This window comes from Helicoverpa armigera, chromosome 5, assembly GCF_030705265.1.
Source record: "Helicoverpa armigera isolate CAAS_96S chromosome 5, ASM3070526v1, whole genome shotgun sequence".
Classification (NCBI taxonomy): Eukaryota; Metazoa; Arthropoda; class Insecta; order Lepidoptera; family Noctuidae; genus Helicoverpa; species Helicoverpa armigera.
In genome coordinates, this window is record NC_087124.1 from 11,457,878 (window position 1) to 11,479,085 (window position 21,208).

At 36.2% G+C, this 21,208-nt stretch overlaps 2 protein-coding genes across 2 annotated transcripts in view; both read left to right on the forward strand.

The window, feature by feature from the left end:
• The window catches only part of LOC110383435 (putative nuclease HARBI1), a 244,366-nt gene that overhangs the window by 126,751 nt on the left and 96,407 nt on the right, over positions 1–21,208 (forward strand). The gene's annotated exons all lie outside the window — the stretch shown is intronic.
• The window catches only part of LOC110381055 (putative uncharacterized protein DDB_G0282133), a 51,279-nt gene continuing 30,383 nt past the window's right edge, over positions 313–21,208 (forward strand). The window contains exons 1-2 of the mRNA XM_021341240.3: positions 313–783; positions 17,451–17,822. Of these exons, the coding sequence (XP_021196915.3) occupies positions 17,703–17,822 (120 nt within the window). The 5' untranslated portion in view covers positions 313–783; positions 17,451–17,702. The remainder of the gene's footprint in view (positions 784–17,450; positions 17,823–21,208) is intronic.

Consider the following 21,208-nt stretch of genomic DNA (forward strand, 5'->3'; position numbering starts at 1 on the left):
TAAATTATGTTGTGCTAAAATTTTGCACAACATAATTTCGGTAGTTAGGCAAATGGGTTATTCTACAAATTAATAATAATTGACATAAGTGGATGATAATCACAGGCCATCCACTATTTAGGGAATCGTTTGTAATATATCCCAAACATAGATAAGTTTAAAAATTACGGAGTATAAACTGTGTCTAATTGTACCAGCAAGGAACAGACAAATTCAAAACAAAACAAGTCTTGAACGATGCGGTGCCTGCGCAGGCTTCGAGCCTTCGCGCTACCTCGGTCATCGTTCGTGCTCTTTCGTAAGTCATTCGCTCGGACTTCGTTCTTTCGTTCAATTAGTCGGCCGCCATATTGAATGTAACCGCCGCAGCGGTCGGGTGTGTTCGGTGGCGCGCCGCGCAGTGACAGCCAGATAACGATGAATTCATAACTTTCAAAAACTTTGTGCTAAGCAGTGCTCCCTTTATCACAATAATTACAATAAACTGTGAAGTGTTCTTACATATTTACCCATATACAATACAGTTTCGTTATTTATAACTGATCCAGCGACTTGAAATGCATGCATTCCACCGAGACTGTTGAACTTTTATTTTTTTTTCGTTCGGTGTACATTTTGATTCTTATCAAGTATTTTTTTGTAAGTCATCCACCGTGAACTATGGTTATTAACGTATAAAGACATTATATAATAAAAATTATATATTTATAGTGTTATGTGTTGATTAGACTGTGTTATCAGAGTTGGTAATAAAGCAGATTAGGAATTGCCGAAACATTCAAGGTAAGGTCAACAAGACAATGCACTCATAATTAATTAAACTAAGTTTAACTTTCAGATGTCATATATTTAACACAGTTTTAAGCGCGAAAACCATAATGAAGAGAAAATCTTCGTATTCTACAATTGCAATGTCTTCATCATTACCGCGAAAGAAGCAAAATCGTTAATTTAATTTTAATCTCCGAGAGAATGGTGTTTCGACCCCATTGACCTACTTTACTTAATATTTTCTCTTCACCTATGTGTTTACTTACTCAGTTACCTTGCTCTTTTAGTCACACGTATGGGCCATTCGTTAGTTAATTTAAATTATAATATACTAAACCATAAAACCTTATACTTACATCTTTCTCACTGCCTGTTTATACTGGTCACCTTAGAACCTCAATTATCTTTCAAAACAGCTTGATTGCAATCTCTTATTTTCGAGATCTTCTTCCACGTATTACCCAGTAGAAATACCTGTACTGGCGAGAGACACGGCTTAAAGTAAGGTAAAATGTAAACTTAAATAGAGACATAAGCAGACTTTCATCAATACCTAAAGTCCCGATATTGACGATTTATGTGCATCTATAAAAACCCGCAATCAAAATTATACTTCTACACGGAATATTAAAAGATAAATTGCGCTGCAAGCAATAATAATGCAATAAATCAAACTCGCGATCTATCGAAAGTAAGAGGGAAATTTTTAATAGTCCAAAAAGATTACACTTTTGTTGGAAAGGCAGACAAAAATGGCAGATTTAGAATAAAGAATAAGAAGAATTACAATCTTACCCTAGAAAAAGAGGCCAGAGATATAGAAGTATGGGACGCCTAAGCGCTAAATATGATCATAATTATACATAGCATGGAATAAGATGTTCAATGATGGATAGATACAAGTACCACAAAGGTAAACCAAAACTGGCATATCCAAAAACCGCAAAAAACAGCGGAATATACGCGATTGTAGATCACAAATGTTTTCAAAGATAAAGATATTGCAAACCACTTTAAAATCCACGTTATCTGGCTTACATATCGCGTATCAGTTTCGAAACCACAGATGATGGCCAATTTCCATGGCGAGCGTGGTCGTGACGACATTTTATCATAATAATTGTTTGCCCAATATGTTTCGGACTGTTGGTCAAGGCAAAATGTTCAAAACAGTATCAAACTCTTCCATTTTGCTGTTGTTTACATGTTCTCCTTTGTCTGAAAATTTACTTCTTCCTTCTCCTTAGTTCAATTTGTGCTTCATCAGTGTAAGGGCATGCACTATCAACATTTCAAAACGCTTCTTCCCTATATCCCTATCTGACTACATCCTTAGGTCCAATTAACTTTGATAGAACCACATCAAATATTTCCATGATTATTTTCAATATCTTTCATACATATAAAAGTCGCCTTTATATCAAGGGCAAATGCAAATATGTTTATAAAACTAGACCACAATGCCCCTATATCCTCACAAGCAACAAGTAACGTGACATTGGGCCACAAATGTCATTTTAAAACACTAAATCAATTTAACTACAGATTTAAGTGTAAAATTGTTAATGAATTTAGTGAATAGTTCTGCCAATTACGTTTAGAGAGTAGCTGGTTATATCGATTCGAGAATTGAGATAAACATAATAATATGCAGGAAATAAAGAAATAATTAAACAGTCAACTAGTCCGAAGCTAAGGCCGCCCTTTGACGTAAGCAATTTCTCGGATATAAAAGCTAAAGGTCTCAAGTCGTCTACATAAAATCGCCGTTACCCTCCCAATAAGAGATAACACGTTACCGAACAATGAAACAGGCACCCATTCAGTCTCAAGTAAAATGTTTCAAAGGAATCCTGTTTGGTGGCCGGGAGAAACAAAACCTCGCGACGACATCGTGGCGACGTAGTGCAAACATGGGTGACAGTCGCTTACGAACATATCCCAACCTTACAGCCTTAGACATAGAGTACAACTTGTATTACACCCAATAGAATCACATTCCTGCAAATCTCATTGTAGAAACTAAACGCTTCTTTGTTTTTGTAAGAGACTTCTATACGCTGTAAATAACTACTGAATGGTTGTCCGAACCGCTTTCAAGCTATCAAGTGAGGGCATTTAAAAAGTCAGTTCCAAGCTTTATCTGGCAAACAGATCGCTTTATGATAAAAACGGAAAGTATTCAAGTTCGTTTAATTCAAATTGACTGTTTATAACGAAACTCAATTATGCTGATGTTGATATTCAAATTAACGAAGATCACTTTTTCTCTAAAGCATAGAGCACATAATCGTTCAGAAATAGTTTTCCGCGTCCAGCAAGTTTCGGAGACCGGTTTAGAGGAAGACTCGAACGGCGGTTTGCGATGGTATAAAAAACCGGCTAAGTTCGAATTTGTGCCTTTTATGGTCTTTGTGTTCTTAACGAAACTGTGACGGAGAGTGATTCAAGGATGTGTGATGGAAGCTAATAACGGGCTAAGAAACGGTGTCGGATCAAGTTGCAATATGCATTTCGGTTATTGGGACCTTTTCAAAATGTTGGCTAATGACCACAAATAAATGTCAATAACACAAAACGACGTGTACGGAACTGTTAAAGAAGCCCCGTGTCGACTGATATTCGAGGTCGCAACCCAATTGGGGACCAGTCGCAGGTACGCTTTTGTAGTACACTTTCTCCCGTGCGTGACGCGCCCAACCAGACATTTCACTAAAGACAGTCTGCAGGTGTACCACTCGATGGCAAACATGCGAATTTATGATTTGCGATTTATTTAATGATTCGTTAAAGTTATACTTTCACCCAATAATACAGAGCGCTAAATGTCTGAATAAAACTTGCTTCTAATTACCATACCGTTGTAAAAGTCACGTTCAAACGATATATTTGGAAACAAAGTTGACACCAAATAAGTCACCGATGTCAACGTTTGTCTGAGATGAAAGAGACAGTCTGTACCTCTTATTAAAAGTAGGTTTTGAGAACGACATTCTAGACCACAGACGCGACTGGAGACAATTAAAAGATGACAAATTTTCAATATCATTGACCCCTAAATCTCAGATTCCGACATTCCACTTCGCAGGAAGGTATTACAATAATGATGCAAAAATAAAACACGTGCTGCCTTCAGTTTTTAGACATCCTGCGATCATTAGAGGCGTTAATGGTGAGAATCTTATAAAAACTAGTCCAGTGAGCGATGAACAATTGGCTACGTAACCATTTATTCGTACTTTCGATAATAAAACTATGAGTTAACACGAAAGGCAATAACTGCAAAATATTCGAAAAGCGATTTGGTCAATCAATTATGAAGAATCCAATAGAAATCGTTATTTAAATTCGTTACGACTCGTTAACAAACAATTATCGACATGGTGACGAGTTTCTGACATCACTTTAGGAAATAACCAAAAGAAACATTAGTGGAATTCAAAAAAATAACAATAACAGTTACCTCAGCTCTCAATCATTTTGTGGTGAACATCAGATGGATTGGCCAGCTGCGTAAAGTTGTTTCGAACTATGAGTCAGGTAATTATTATTATGTAGATTTCCTTTGGTCACGGCTCATATCTTTCAGTCGTGGAATTACCATTAAAACAAGTTCAATAACATGTTCTTACAATTGCCTACCCATGCTTAGACCTGTAAAATAGAATTATGGTTTCGCGTCACTAATCTCTTGGTACATAAACCATTGCCAATTCTTAAGAGACAGGCCAAAACATGTCTGGTAAATACCAGAACTTAAGACGACAGTAAAACAGCAACAGTTCTAAGAAATGGTGCAAGCCCTGAAGGTGTCAAATATTTGTAAGCTAAACAAAGCCTTATCAATGGGAACTTCTCATTAGGTCTATATCAAAGATACACCGTCAATTGTTTTTAGGATCATGTTGCATCTTGCCCTTACAATAGGAGTATTATCTGAAGACCTTTCTTGGAATTCCATAAAAGACTATTGATTACGTGTAAAATTTTTCGGCTTCTTATCTTCCGATGATAATGAGAATGCTCGTTTAGATAGTGTAAGTAAAGTATCCTTAAATACATCCGGTTGTTTAGTTACCAAAGGTATTGAAATCATGAGAAATATGGAGAAGAAAGATATGGGAGACCTTAAAACAGCAGATGATGAATGATGATCAGAAGGAATGATGAAATTGTTACGTGTAAATGTTCAAAATGTAACGTATCCGTTGAGTTTCCTAATTTTTCTGAAGATTTTCAATTAGCTGCTTACCAAAAACAACTGATACATTCAGTTTACGTCTTATTTTCTTTCTTTGATGTACACAAGCAGTATTTATGAAGCAACATTTCAAAGTGCTTCATTCATAGCGAAGTTTCTTATTATTATACGAGGTGGTCTCTGTATAATTACGCTGTTGCAATTAGGGACAAGAGTGTTGTAACTATAGTGAACATTATGGCAATTTACATTACTATTTCGCTGTTTTATTGTTACCAAATGTGCCTTTAAATGCCTTGGATTTTTATATCGACATCAGAGATGATGGTCTTGAGAAAACTAAAAGAGAAGACGTAGATTAAGGAATGATGGACTGTAAACACAACATGATAGACAAATGGATTTACAAGTCAGAAAAGACATGCTGAGAAGACCCTTACAAACTTTGGGATGAGTGTCACTGACAATAGTTAAAATAATATAAAGATTACACAAGAACTGTACTTGTACTGACATCAAGAATGTTCTTATCTCTAAAATTCCTCATACAACAAAAACAAAGCAGTTTTCAACTCACGCACGAGCCGTCAGATAGCCATACGCAACGCTCCTACGCATTCCGCGTCACGGTTCTAAGCGCACTCAGCACAAATACGCCAGATTCTATCCATAACACGTATTGTGCAACCAAACTATCAATAATAACAAAAGCAAGGCCGCTCGGTGTTTTGTTACATTGGAATTTATGCGAAGAACTTTGTTCACATACTAAACTTACTCACAGGGTTATCGACATACAAAAACATCGACATAACCATGGAATTTGAGACAGAAATCAAACTGTTATGTAAAAGAATCCACAAGAAAATCGATAAGTTTAAGATACTTTAAGGAATTCCAGAGTTTTATGGTATTTTAACGATCTGTCTAAGTATCGATTACATTGGAGCTGTTGCGTAACAATGCAGGTTATAATGCATTTGTAACGGTTATTTTGAATGTACTATGATCAAAAAGTCTTGCGTCATTATAGTGGCACTTGAGTTTTTCATGTTCAATCAATCAAGTCGGCCTATGACAGGTTGCTGATGGTCATAGACCTCGGCAAGTTGCGACACCATTCCCGGTCCAACGCCTTCCGTTTGTAAGTAGGGACTACTGAGTTTTTCGTCGGTTGCACCACTTATATTTTGACCAATAACAATCATGTGCATTTAAGAAGGCATATTTTTTTTTCTTAAATATTCATCTACATATTTAGGGGCCTGCAAGATGACGACAAAATACAACAAAAGTTTGTGACTTTTCTCAGTCTTTTGCAGTTTTCTTTGTTGTAAACCCTACATAAGTTTTGATACATAAGAATGCCAAAGTTATGTGTGTAAGTAACGCTCATGGTCTGATAGATCACGACGTGTCTTGCGAAATAGGTATCGTATTTGTAAACCACGCATTATTTGTGTTTAGCCTGTTCTGATCTTTCGAACGGAACTCTCTTATTACTTGAGGTCATGTTTTGAATTGTAAAAACTGCATTAGATCCTCCTTGATAAGCAAGACAATACATGACATAAGATTCAAGACAAAATTTTTGATTGAGATTGTTCTAGACACTAGCTGGTTGTTAGTTTGATCAAGCTCTTGATCCGTTCGGAGTCGTAATTACAAGTACTTGTACAAATGAAAATGTATTATTGCAATTTTGAATAACGAATATTCTAGAAATAATTTGGATGCACTTGAAGTCCAAGGGTTAGTCACATTCGAAGTTATAAATAAGGATCATTATATCTTATCTCAAAACAAAAACAACGATAACATAATGCAGCAGACTTAATAGGAATGTAATTTTCAGTCTTTTTACATTCAATGTTCATACTTTTGTAATTATGGACGTACTTGACAACGCCACGGAATAATAAAGAGTTATTGCAACAGACATGACAAGCTGAAATTATAATTTAAACAAAGCTATCACGAGTTTATCATGTCTTAAATCTTGTTATCTATGCAGTGCACACAGTTAAGCTAATAATGCTTTTGTTGTAAAAGCGAACAAACCGACAGACGTGAAGAATCTTGCTTTTGCAATAGATTTTGGTCGCATAACAGTCGCTGTTGTAATATTTCGAATTACAAACTCATTCTATTTTTGTATGTAATAGCGTGATAATCTCTTATGCTACAGAATAGATTGGGAGTCTTAAATGCTTGTTTGATTTCGAAGTTAGTAAGGAAGACGCGATTGCTTTATACATATTCTACGTCCAAACTCCATCATCATCTTCCGTATTCTAATGTCTTGCTTCTTCATTTCTATCTCTGTCTGAAGTCATCTCAAAATTGACATTTTTTTCAGCCACATCGTCTTTCAAACATTCTTTGGTTGTCCTCTATTAGAAATAATCATTCCCACTTATAATTGCCTAGTTACCATTAAAAGTAACTGCAGCACAAATACCAGTTTACCTATCATAATTAATATTAAACATTAGTCACAACTAATAGGGTCAACGGTACCTTAAAACGAAATGTCCAGTTGTTAGTCAGCCATTATATTGTTTGCGTTTCAATTAACGTTTGTTCTATTACCGTGTTGATTGATTTTACTATTAAGACTATCTGGCGATCGAACAACGTCTGCTGATTGTTCAATCACTATCTTAGATATGAAGACATCAAAACTAAATCAATCTCGATCGTTATGATCGATAACATTATTTGTTTGGATACGAAGGTCGCTGACCACAAACTTGTGGGAACTGGTCTCCAAATTTAGATATTCTAAGAATTTTAAATGATCTCGTTTTCCTGGTACACGTTAATCTCCATACGTCTGGCAATTTGCGTCACACCCTTTTGTTGTGGTCTAAGTAAATTAGTAATAAGTCCAGAAACCGTCCTAATTCCACCTGCAGGTGATTCTGCGAAAGTTGAAATAATAATGGCCGTATTTCCCACGGGATTCTCGAGATAAAACCGTATAATTATGACAGCTATTATCAGGCGAGCATCTGCGTACACCTGTGAACTTAATATACGTTTTGGATAATGCAATAAAGTCTTGTTAACCATCTCTGAATTAATAAAAAGAAATAACGTATTCGACGATGATTAACTTAAAAAAATAGTATCAAACATATTAATCTTTTGTAACGCTACTCGTATAGTTTGTGAATTTTCTCCTTACGTGTGTTTTTGTAACTATTGCCTAACAAATTATTATCAATCGAGAGCTTACATGAAAAGATTACCAAACAGCAGTCGATCGTAGTAATTGCCTGTTACACCAATTTACTAACTAATAAACAAAATACTAACTGAGTTTCACGCTAACAAGACTTCTACGGCAATTACGGCTACAGATCGAAAATGTTTATACCCAGTATTAATCTACCCGCAATTAAGATAAGCGCTAATAGAGCTTACTTGTTGGTTCTGATCGTTTAAAACGATTTAGAAGATTAAAACCATATTAAAATTCAGATTTTATCGTCGCAAGTGTAGACAAAGAAATGAGTCACAAATTCATGATGCACCGAATATGGAGGAATCGGAATCACCTATTCTTTTGCTCAAAGTATAATATTGTCATGAACGCGGCCACTTTCCATCTTTGTTGGCTTCAGCTTACAAAATAAGCATAAGTAGTTAAAGAGGCCTTGGACTACCCGAGTAACTGGAACACAAATCTAATTTGCGTCCGCCCCGTGAAGCTTTGCAAATGCATTGTTGGAATTTTGAAATAACTTCACAAAAACACAGTTTACGTAAACACAAAACAAAATGAAGAATTCAGATAATTGGGCTATCGTGACTACATAGACAGACTTATTTAAATAAAACGTTTAAATGATAATATTGCTTGACGTAACTTCAAAATATTTGCCTAATTGGCCGATTATTTTGCGTCACCCTTGCAGCGAGCATCATGGTAAACGTTTATTTATTCAAGACATTATGGCAGAGTTGAAGTCATAAAGGCCAGTCCATTTTTCTGGTTGGTGACGTCACCGCAGCTGTGCACACTGTGGTTTTGCGCAGGTATAGTCTACTGCACGGAGGCAAATGTAGGTGTTTCAAACGAAATCATTTACTTTTATGACTTTATTAACATTGACCAGTATTTTTTGTTTTGACAAAAAAGCTTTAAAATAAAACCTGAAAAGATTAATGCTTCGCATTTGCACTTCATGGCCTCATGCGCATTCAAATTAACATATAGCACAAAGAAAACGCGGGCATGACTGCAATACTGCAGAGCAAAAACCTAATCCAAGAAACGATTAAATTACGTATTTCAAATTAACATTACTTGAACGCCATAATGATTCTTTACCTAAAGAGAAATGGCCGAAGCCCTTTTCTGATCGTAGAAGTACTGCTAACTAATCGTACTTTGGAAACTAGGCGATGTTCAATGCTCATAGAATCCGTAATGGTGTTCGAGAGTCGAATGCCAGTATAGCCCACCATAAAGGCTACAACGCATGACCTGTTTTCACATGTATGGATATCCGGTTAGCTTATGGCCAAGAATAATGGGTGCATTTTAATGATAAACACGAAAGGAGTATTGAACACATTCTTTTGTTACCAGACAATGATCTAAGAAATGAAGAAACATGCAACAGTCAAAATGGCCGGTCAGCAATTGTAACAAATAAAAGTATTCAAGTTATTATTTCTTAGAAAGTAAGGAGTCATAACTTTCTGGATTTCGATTTAAGGTTTATTGTAGAACAAACTATAACGACAGCTTTTACGATCAACAATATGTTTGTGTATATTAAAAAGTTGACGCAAGTTATGAAGCCTTTATCGAACTATTGTTTGTAAAATAATTTTAGACTTTAAATGCAAACTAAAAATACATTGAATGGTCTCGGAATGAATTGAAAGTGACATTGTGGATTTATAACCTGTTAATAACCCATTGAGATGTTATCATAGAGACCACACGCCATCTTTGGAAACTTGTCCCTTTTGGTTTGGCTGAGTTATGATTTTGACCGGATACAGGATTGAAATTATTTGTTTTCAACTTCAGAGTGTCTTTTACCTTACTTTTTACTTCCCAAACGATTTTTGTGGTGTGATAAAGTAGCCAAGAACAGTTTCTACTTTATTATCCTCGATTTTATATCTATCATTATTTGTAGGTCTATGTGATACTTTTCAATTTATCCAACTTCTCTGCTTTATTGCTTTTTAAAAAACGCCGTTATCCAATTAACATAATAGCAAATCCTGTTTCTGTATTAGCATCGGAAATGACATATTTTTTATCTCTTTTATTGTTATGCTAAATATTAATTTTGCTGATATTCTGATTGTGGCCGATAAGAATAAAAAGCAATCTAACATTCTAACAAACGAGAAGGATTTCGTTCCTTGGGAAATATTTCATTGGAATGGATATTAAAATGGCAAGAAGGTAGAATACACAGAAAAGTGTTAAATATAATAAACAGATTGTAAATAACACCATTTCGTTTGAGTCTATTTCAACGTCAAGGTTTTTTACACATTCTCAGTTTTACTGACCACTAAAAGTTAAAATCGATTTTTTATTCCCAACTCCCATATTTAATGTTCCTTTATTTGACGTGTCCAAAATCTATTGTTTACCTGTTAAATTGTTTATTTTACCTTACAAAGTGAGAAGACCCCGTTTCCCCTTTTTTTTTCTCTGCACTTTTAAATAGTATTGTGTCCTTCCACAATGTCATGATAAAAGGGTCTTGCCAAATGTAATGTATCCATCAGTTTAACAGGTAGCAAAATTTGTTCATCTCCTAAATTAAGTGTCTCCTCACTTTTTACATCGCTTTTTACTTCAAATTCTGCTCTGCAAAACGCAATATTGTATAGTGAAGTTATGTCGTATAAAGGGCCATTGGAAGTATGCGTGGAATGCCCGAGTCATGGTACAGGTACCCGGGAAGACCACACCACGAAACAGGTTTCGCCTCCAAACCTTTTTTCATAAGAATCTCCGCCTAATTTATTAGTTAAACTGCCATTAAAGTTATGGCGGCTTTTAATAGCTGTCTTGGCGTTTAATTAGGGGTGAATTGTCAACATGTGTGACGTTGTTATCATGTTTAGGGTAAATTATGGGTTCATCGCCTTAGTGGCACGCGTTGTTTTTTATTGCAACTTTGCTAAAGGGGTTGTTTTGGCCAGTAAAATCTTTTTATGAGGTGCTAACAACACCAAGGTATAATAAGATAATTGTAGAATTTCATTGTTTGCCTCTCCTCAGTCTTGTATTAGCACTATTTTTGTTTTGGTTTGTTATTCAAATGTATGTTTAATTTATATACTTGTATCAAACTTGTTTTGCAATGAACCACTTTTCAAAATCAAATGGTCCTATTGAGTAGGTGGCCATTTAATTGAAAATCTGAGCCGGATTATGTATGTATGGTTGTTACCACAATAAAACAACAAATCAAGTAACAAAGTGCCCGATAAATCTTAATAAGGCAAAAGTCGTGACTGGCCTATTTGCGTTCAAGGTGTAACCAACAAAATCGAATGGACAGCCGTTTTTGACAACGTCCTGGACTTAAAAAACTCCAAGGGTAACCACACGTGCAGTAAAGTTTCTTTCAGACGTGCACAACGTGACCTAGGCATTTGATTTTCAATCGCAAGTAATGCAGACACGAATGGCATCAATCTGATCCGACAGGTCAAATATATCTGTCGCCAGGCCAAGTTTTTGCTCAGACAAGATAAATCACTGTTGAAAAGTGGCCTATCTTTTATGTCACGGCTTTTTTGCTAGATCTTTATCTACATAGACGGGAGACCGCACACGAAGCAGGGAAAGGAACATTATTATGCGTAATGTACCCGTGCCCATAGAAAGATACGGGCCACATTAATAAAACTTAGTTAACTTAAAGCTATACGGGTGGAATATGATAAAGGTGCACTTTGTGATAACGGACCGGGTGTGGTTACCAGTGGACCTTGCTAAAATGAATGTGGGTGTAAAATTTGAAATACAACAACAGAGGAATGCAGTCCCTTTGAGATTACTGGAGGCATTCATGCGGATCAAAATACGTGGGCGAGGTTTTTTGCTCGTCAAGTTATGCCGCCAAGTTGTCCGTCAAGACGGATCTCATTGCGGAACTGTATGTAACGTTGTTATGAGAGCAAAGATAATGAGATGCTGTGTTGACAAGTCAAACATCACATCGGAAACAGATGATCAGATAAGACCTGTACATGCAACATTACGTAAGGAATCCGACCCGATTCCTTTTAATTTCAACCGCCATTTAAATTCCGTGTACGAAAATATCATAAGCACTATATCCAGTCCGCAAACGGAGCTGAACGCGAACACTTTAATAAGCGCAATTAATGTTTACGACCGAAAATTAGATATTGCGGAAACTGCTGGATATTTTTTTATCTCGCACCTGACCTCCGTGGTCATTGAACTTGAAGCTTTAGGCTTGACGAAAATATCACGTAGACTGAACGGCGCTACGTCACGCGTCGCCGCTTGCTCTAAAAGAAATGACCAGTCAATCACTTTACAATATTGGAGACAGAAATAAGCAAACCAGAAAATTGCTCTCAATCTCTTAACCCGACGTTGCGTGATCAGAAACAATCTTGTTAATATTGAAGGGCCTCATCAAAACTTCTTTCTCATCAGCTACTGTATATTTTGCAGCTGCACTCGTTTCAAGTTTAATATCCACCATGATTGCATATTTTTCTTTATGTAACGCAGACGGTATGGCTTTTAAAGTGCGCGGTATGTGCTTATCAGTACTGACGTGGTTTTATTTTTAGTTCCCACATGCTAATATTTGTCCTCACAAGACCGTAATACCTGAAGTACATACATACATATAATATTATATTTCTCTTCGTAAATTCTTCTCAATTCGAGATGGTTGTTAAATCGAACGGTCCGTGCTTGAGTCTTTAGTATTTTTGAAGTGTAAAGGCTTTTATTTAAGACACCGTTAAGCTACAAATTTTGATGTTGTTGCGTGTATTGCGTGTTTCGCTAGCATTAATTTGTTGTCGTTGCGTGCCGTTCCGGGCGATCGGTCGCGCTCGCCGCTCGGCTGCTCCGAGAGGACCTGCAGCCTCAGAAGGAAATACCTACGCTCATCTGCATATCCAGTTAGTTAATGTTTACGGTAGGTGCGTCGCTATTTGGGACGTTTGTACTTTCTTTTGTCAGCTCAGTTGCTACCGAATCAGCTACCGTATTGTTGTTTTCATTTCTTTTGTAAATATTTTTATGTTGTTGATCAACATGCTATAAGACAATAGTTCCTTATTGTTATTTATTTCTATTAGTCGGATATGTTTATAGTCTACTTCCGTGTTATGTTATAGGTCAGATGTTACAGCAAAATGATTTTATAGAACCTCATTTACATTAATAGGATCATTTCCTCTAAACTCTTAGAGAGTGGTATGCAAATCAACATCCTCTGTACAAAAAGCAAAGAAATCGCTACCCATATTTCCTGTCGCTTCGCCTTACTAATCACTAATGATAGAATCAATATGCTGTTTGTAAGTTTGCGTGTGCGCTTCAGTTTCCTGAAAAGTGGGACATTATCATATTTATATAAAGTGTATGGCTGTAACAAAGCAGTCCGGTTTGCGACCGTGCCTATGAAGTTTCCGTATTCAGCAAAAGGGAAATATGGAATTGAAGATTCGGAAGTGCTAATGCAATTATGTGTATTGTTTAATTAAGTTTCTTTTCGTTGGTGGTGTACCCTGTTTCTTGTGTATTCGTGTTCTTCTCCTCTTCTCTTATTAGGTAAGTGAGATGCAAGTGTCATCAGTCATTTTATATTTAAACCGTCTTTAATTATTTCATTGTAATCATTATTTATACTCTTGTAAATATTCACGTTAATATTCTTAAGTAGTAGTTTCTCTGCAATAAAAACAGATTAAACCAAATCAGTATTACGATGAAAGGTTTAATTGCTTCCATCTGTAAGTAGGTTTATTGTGAGTTGTCAAGCCTTTCTTACCTTATTGTATAATCCGTTTAAACGGTACTAACGCGAGCTATGTAGAACTACTTACAGTTGCTCTGCGATAACGTATCGATTTATCGACAGTCGTATATCAACTAGCCTTTATAGTTGTTTCTAGTAAACTTGCAATCTTTGAAACAATGACATTCCAATGTACAAGACCACGACTGCCAGAAAAGTAATCTTTTAACGCAAAAATATTGATAAGTTTTAAGTTGTAAGCCATTTTGCTACTAAAATTATAGTATCTTATATCTTCGTATTAGCTTCCACTGACCAATAGAAGTATTTTAGCTGACACACTTTTAATACTTATTTCTTTAACAACATGCGTGTAAAACAATGATTTCTTAAGCCACCATACAAGAGCACAAATGGCCATGCTAACCCATTTGCCTAGAAATCCCACGGCGCACAATATACCGTCAATATAGTTCGTTTGTTCGTTCGTTTAATTGTCGGCGCAAACGCAGCATTCTCATACGATACGTAAGGCATTGTTTGTTGCAGGGTTTTTTTAAATGCCTGAAGGTCGTTCAGGTTAGCTGTTACTGCAGTTAAGTTTTATAGTTTTGTTGCAGCTATTTCTTTGGCTGCTATTCATTCTGTCTTTGGTGTTTTTATTAAATCACTGGTTTGTGTTATGTCTCTTGTCGAAAAATCTTTCGTCGTGTTTTGTCGAAAATGCTTCTTTTTCTGGTGGCTGTGTAACTCGAAGATCAAACTATACTTGATAATCGTGCAAATTCTCTGTAGCCTTCTTTTCGTCAACTCTTCTGATTATATTGCGAAATAACTTCATAATGAAGTAATAACTGTCTTCGGTGTATTATGTACATCTTTATATTGAAAGTGAAATGCTATTATATATCACAAATCTGTCACACAAACATTCCGTTCCATTCATATGATTTTTATGACTTCAATAGATTACCAGTCTTCAGTTTTTCTTCTAATTTCCACAACATTATCAAGTTGTTTTACATGCAAGTGGGCAAGTCTTGAAGATAAGTTTATTATGCAAAGATATGCTGTCTAGCTGGAAGGAAAGCAATCAAAGAATTCAAATTAGAAAGGTATAACACGATTGAGATTTACAACGAGTTTTGCTGAGTGATAGTAAACCCGATTCTCTATCAAATGAATAAAATTCTCATCATAACAATGAGCTTTTTGAAGTTCCTTAAGCGCGGTTGTAGATTACGACCTAACTATTACAAAACTATGAAACCTCTATCGATTTTCATCAGCATTTTTGAGATGCAGACTGTAGGCATTTCTCCAAACTTGTCATTGCAACAAACTTGCTCTTTTCAACTCCATATCATCAAGCTGATCATCAGACAAAACTACAATGAATAAGGGATTAGATATTTTCCTTTATAACTTATAATTTTCTTTGTACTGAACCATCTGCTTAAGTTATACTTACTTCACTACTTTTTATTCACTATCCATTAGATAGCCATGGTCAATGCCCGGAAGCTTTGATTCATCATGCTGGAATTAAGCCTATTACATAACTGTTTTATTCGTAATCCCATAAAACATCAGATTACCTTAAGTTAAAAGACGTAAGGTTGAAAATCCTTTGTCCAATTCTGTGCCATCGAAATGTGAATCATGCCATGCACTCGTAAGCACTATTTAAAATTCCTTAAACCGTTCGAAATTCGAAACTGGCGTATTTACGGTAAAGGCTGTTTTATATGGCATTCGTGCGCAGGTACATACATGCTTTTGTTTTTAACCTTCTATCTTCAAAATGAAAAAAAGGTCCAGACATATTAATAGGTATGTCTAGTAATTAAGGCAAATAGGAGTTGCACAATTACAAGTCGGCATACTTAATGTATTTATTTCGGAAGTTTCTAGACCATTGTTTATTGCATTGGTCAAGGTCTATGTTGATATGACTAATATTCTAGAAATGAAACTTAACTTTACATAGAAACGCTCTAAACCTAAGACTTGCCAGTACAAATCATCATTCACACAGTCGAGTCAGGAATTAGAACAACAATAAGTTTCGCTACCAAATACAGAAACAATTCTTAAGAAAATGACTCAATTGCAGTCTTGAAGCGTTCAACATAACTGTGTAATAGTTCAACTGAGTGATCTCACACAATGACATGACAGAAAATATGTATTTCTATTGTATTATGGTCTACTTTGTAATCCGTATTAGCTTTCCTAATATGGTTTGGATCATCCCGACTTAATTTGTGATCGATATTGCCTTCGCTCAATCGATTTAACCAAAGCCTTTGACTCCCTGAGTCATCACTTTAAGCTTGATTTTTATTTTGTTTTGTATTGTAGAATTTTTTATTTAGAAATTGGAAATTACCTAAACTACAAAGAGAAGAAATCAGTTAATATAAAAGATACAATAATATTTGTGAGGATTCAAATTTCGTTTAAAAAAAGTAGCTAAAGTCTAAATTCTCATGTTTCTATTATGACCTGGATAAATAAACAGTCTTGTTTTGTGCATTTCAAATCTATGACAAAACAAAACGTCAATCGCAATTTTTGATAGTAATATCTGGAGGAATCTCGTATCAATTTTGAAGTTATCAGTATTCACTTGAAGCATTGATAGATAAAAACGTCTCGTATTTTTGTAGTATTTCGAAACCAGTAAAGTTTATATCAGAGCATCAAAGATCTCTCTGACATCAATAACTTTAATATCGATGTTAAAGATAACTGAGATGAAAATCGATCCTTCATCAGATCACTATTTGGCGCAAGAATAAGTAATAGCTTAATATAACTTAACGGTTTGCTTAATACCGTTTAACTAATAGGCTTGGCAAGGACGACCTGTAAATAGAACGGCCGACTTTAATAATAAACTTTATCTTGATTCAATCGAACTATATTAAAATACACAACACAATGAAATCATCTACACACTTCACCTTTACGAGCGCTGCAAGAATTGCACACAATGCCACCGATATCGATCATACGATCTACACTTAATTGATTCGATCCGTCCATCGATGTATCGATCCAGCTTATCTAAATTACCCGAGTCCTTGTAGGTATAGTTTCAAAACATCGTTTAAAAGTGGAGCAATGCAAAAAAGGCAATGAGCGTCAATATGATACAAAAACTTTGTGCAAACTTACGTAACATCCGTTTCTAAATTTTAAAGCAATAAAATTGAACAATTTGCGTAGATATCGATTCCAAATTGATATAACGTGATCGATCCTACCATCTTCACCGACATTATAGATATTATTGCTCTCTAATGATAGAGATAATGATCTGTAGGAAATCTTATATCAATATTTTTACTATTTTATTGTCCAACTAACGCCAAACCACCTAAGCATTTTTGCACTTTTGGAAGAACTACTAATAAAAGTGGTATTGCCTTATTTAGCACGACTGATTCACGTTTTCTTGTTTGCAGGCTAACAGTCATCGAAAATTCCGTCCGCATATTGACAACGGAAAGACCTTGATAGTCCGCAGCTGACTTTGAACGCACGACACCTCTGTCACTTGCGCAAGCGGCTCACCTCCGACCCGATACGAAAGTCGAGCCTGACTGAGAACCCACGAGGACGGTGGCACCCGCACCCGTGTGATGTGCCGGCAACATCACATTCCTGTGCAGGTAGACGTCACCTGATTCCCCACCACTCCTGGATGAGGCGGAACCATGAAGTTCTCAACTGGCTCCAGCTCGAGCAGTCTTGCCAGCGACTCGCTGTCGAGGAAGTCAACTCTATGCATCTACACAGAAGTCGATGCACCCGCTATGCCGCCGCCTTGCGAAAGGGTGAGTACTCTCGACTCCACAACGTCATTATATGAAAAATTAATAATCTGACGCAGTAGGGGGCACTATAAAATGGAGACGCATCCAATACTAGGCGCTTAAATTGTAGATTTAATCGGCTATAAGGCCAAAAAAATGAAAGTGGTCGACGATAAAGGTAATGTAACCTTAATATTATGGGAGACCCAAGCATCTGGGCAATTTGCTTTCGATTTTTCACAACCAAGTATAGTACATTAAAACTTTCAATTTCGAACCACGATAATAATAATATCGCATTAACAAAAACAATGCAAAAAGCCGCGCGTCCGGGTTGGAGAGTTCGGTGCGTTTGGTCCACCCGAGAGAAAGTAGCATGTCATCTCTGGCACCGAGGCGGCTCGCGACCCACCTGGCCACTGGCTCCAACGATATTTTGCAACACCTTGAATATTTATCTTTTCTCATTGTCCGTCCAGCCCTACCCGGTGTGTCCGCATCTTTTATGGCCACGCATCGATAAATTCTCATTTAGTCATTTAAATGCTGCCCTTACAACTTTTTCTACATAATTAACCCGTGAATACTTAATTACTGATAGTTAATACCGCTTTTTGCAATTTCTAAAGGTGTGAACTTAAACGATCATTACATTAATATCGCTTACAAAAATTACGTGAATGTTAACAATGTTCAGTTCTTGCGCGACAATATTGTTCAATCGATATTGAACTATGAATTTATTTATTTACTTCATAACCTTGATTTTTCTGAGACTAATTCCGAGATGATTCACCACTTGACCAACAAGTATTGCATTCTGATCTTGAAATTTGACATTAAGAGGTTCTACATATCTTTGATTAATGACTAACTCTTCTCAAAATGGATGTATATTGGCTAATATCTTGTTATTGTTATAGTTTATTTCGTTATTCGCGTCCGGACGATTGAAACATATTCATGGCAGTCTCAAGGTCTCTATTGTTTTAAATATCACATACGAAATCTTACTACACTAAGTTTCCACGCCTCTATCAGGTCGATTGACTTCACAATCTACAGAACGCTTTCGTGCATAAAAATAGTCGTTCAATCAACTTTCGAAATTATTATTAAGTCTAGCTCGCACGTCTGACTAATCTAAACTTATATCAAGTGTAACTTCAACGTAATTTATTTCTGTTACGCCGGTAATACTGAACAATTCAATGTTACGCTGCATAGTTTTTTCTTAATAAACAGATTATCTTGTACGTAATACAGTGGTCGAGATTTAAATTACCTCATACGACACCAGGCCATCACTTTCGCCGTCAGCGTGTGGGTGTTCAATCATCGTATCAGAACTATTATCTGGTATTTATTCATCACCTATTGTTCTCTCAGCGGCTAATGAACTTTTACTCTATGAAATGAAAGTATCTTTTAATGAGTGAGTTTAGAGAAGTGATCGCTTGTAATGGACGTTATCGTTGTCATCGACTTGATGTTTATTGATGGTCTGCTCGTATTGTTTATAGCTCGGTTGCATGCTCGCGAGACGTCATGACGTTTTTGTGATCGTTGGTGAAATCGCCTTCAGTATTACGCAACTGCTTTTAAGGTTCAGGTGTTAAGATCTAAGGGTTACAATCTTGACCTGGCTCAATGTAAATTTCTATTTGCTACTATAACATCCTTGAACTTGTTTTTAATTCTTTGCATACGCATAAAAGATTCGTATTTTTAGATATTTCTATTCACAACTGTTCTCGTTTGACCTAGAAGTAATGCAGGTTTTTTACTTTTCTTCTGTTAATCAACAAAGGCTTGCTTACTTAACCACAACGTTATCTCGGCCTTCGAATAATATAAGTACATGAAACTTGTCGTGTAGCGAATTGCAATAACAGCTGTTAAATATGAATTCAGTATATCATTACTGAGCCTAAGATGACGTAAGCGTATTGAGACTAGCTGCGAAAGGGCTTACGGTCACTAACCCGTTGGCCAAACGCGATGACTAATACTATAATCTCTTCATTTATATTTAGAAGACGTGTTTTTTTTTCTTCAAGTATTAATGATTGCCGTACAATAATGATGTATATACCTAAATCTTTTTTTTCCACCTGCTTATTTGGCAGTTGACCTTCATAGTTAGCTTCTTCTGAGCCAATTTCAATTTATCTATTCCACGTAGACAACGACTATTGAATAAATCTAGTCTCAGTTTCAAGGCGTTTCTTATGGACTATAATAAACTTGGCTTTATTATTGTACTCATAGACGAGCCTAGCAAGCCTGTCATTACACTATCGTGTTCATTGAACCCAAGAAGTTATGCTGCATGTTACGTGCCACCATCTTGAAACAAATAAATCTTTCTTGCTTATTCCGACTGGATTGACGTCGAGTCGTCTCTATCTTTATTAATTTATCTACTGCCCAGAATTCTTCTCATTCCACGAACGAAAGCAACTGTGAAATTAACTGGCTTAACTTGTCATTACTTGGAACGAAAACCCCAATTTACAAGTATTTCCAACAGCTTTCATCTTGCGACCTTAGCTCCGTTCTGCTTGTTTATCGGACTGTATATTTACGCTCCTTTTATTTCATAGTAATCTGATACGAATTCGTTTACCGCAGTCGGGTCTACCTCATTGTGCACAATACTGTTGACTATTGTCAGTAGGTACGTCGCGCACTTCGACTCGTTAAACAATACCTATCGATTCACTGATATCGGCTTTCTTATCTTTGTCATTACATCCGATAACACAAAAATGCGGTCGTAATTTAATGAAAATAAAATGCATTCACGCTTTATAGATTCTTTTGTAATTCATCAGCAGTAAATATCGCTTGCATTCCTGCGGGCCTAGCGTGAGGATAACCAGGCATTTTTCTCTCACAGGAGCACATAATTTCCTTAAACGATCGACTCCCATTGGCATAGGAATCCGCTCGCACCTGGCAACAAGAACAGGAATGTTCGCATTCCTCATTGTAATCTCTAATTCCATAGCTATCGGGCCATTATTTTAATAAGCTTTTCAGTGCTGTAATAACAGTGGCGTGGCGTCGCGTGATAGTCCTTGAGTGAAGCGTGCACAATCGCACGATTCTTTTTCTAACAGTCGCTAGTTACATCAACTTGTGAGATCGTTACCATAGCGTATTGGAAATACCGAGAAATTCATCTGGTAAAAGAATTTTACTGTCATTGTATCACGTGGGAAACGTACTATGGCTAAAAACTGCAGTTTCGTTTCGTTTCTGAGAACTAAGATACTAGCAAAATTAATCTATTTGGCACGTGTAGCTTTTTTGCTTGTGGCCAGTTTCTAGATCGACAGGTTCTATAGCATCGTTTGTTTCGAGGAACATGACTTGTTTGTTTAGTGTCTATTGTGATATGT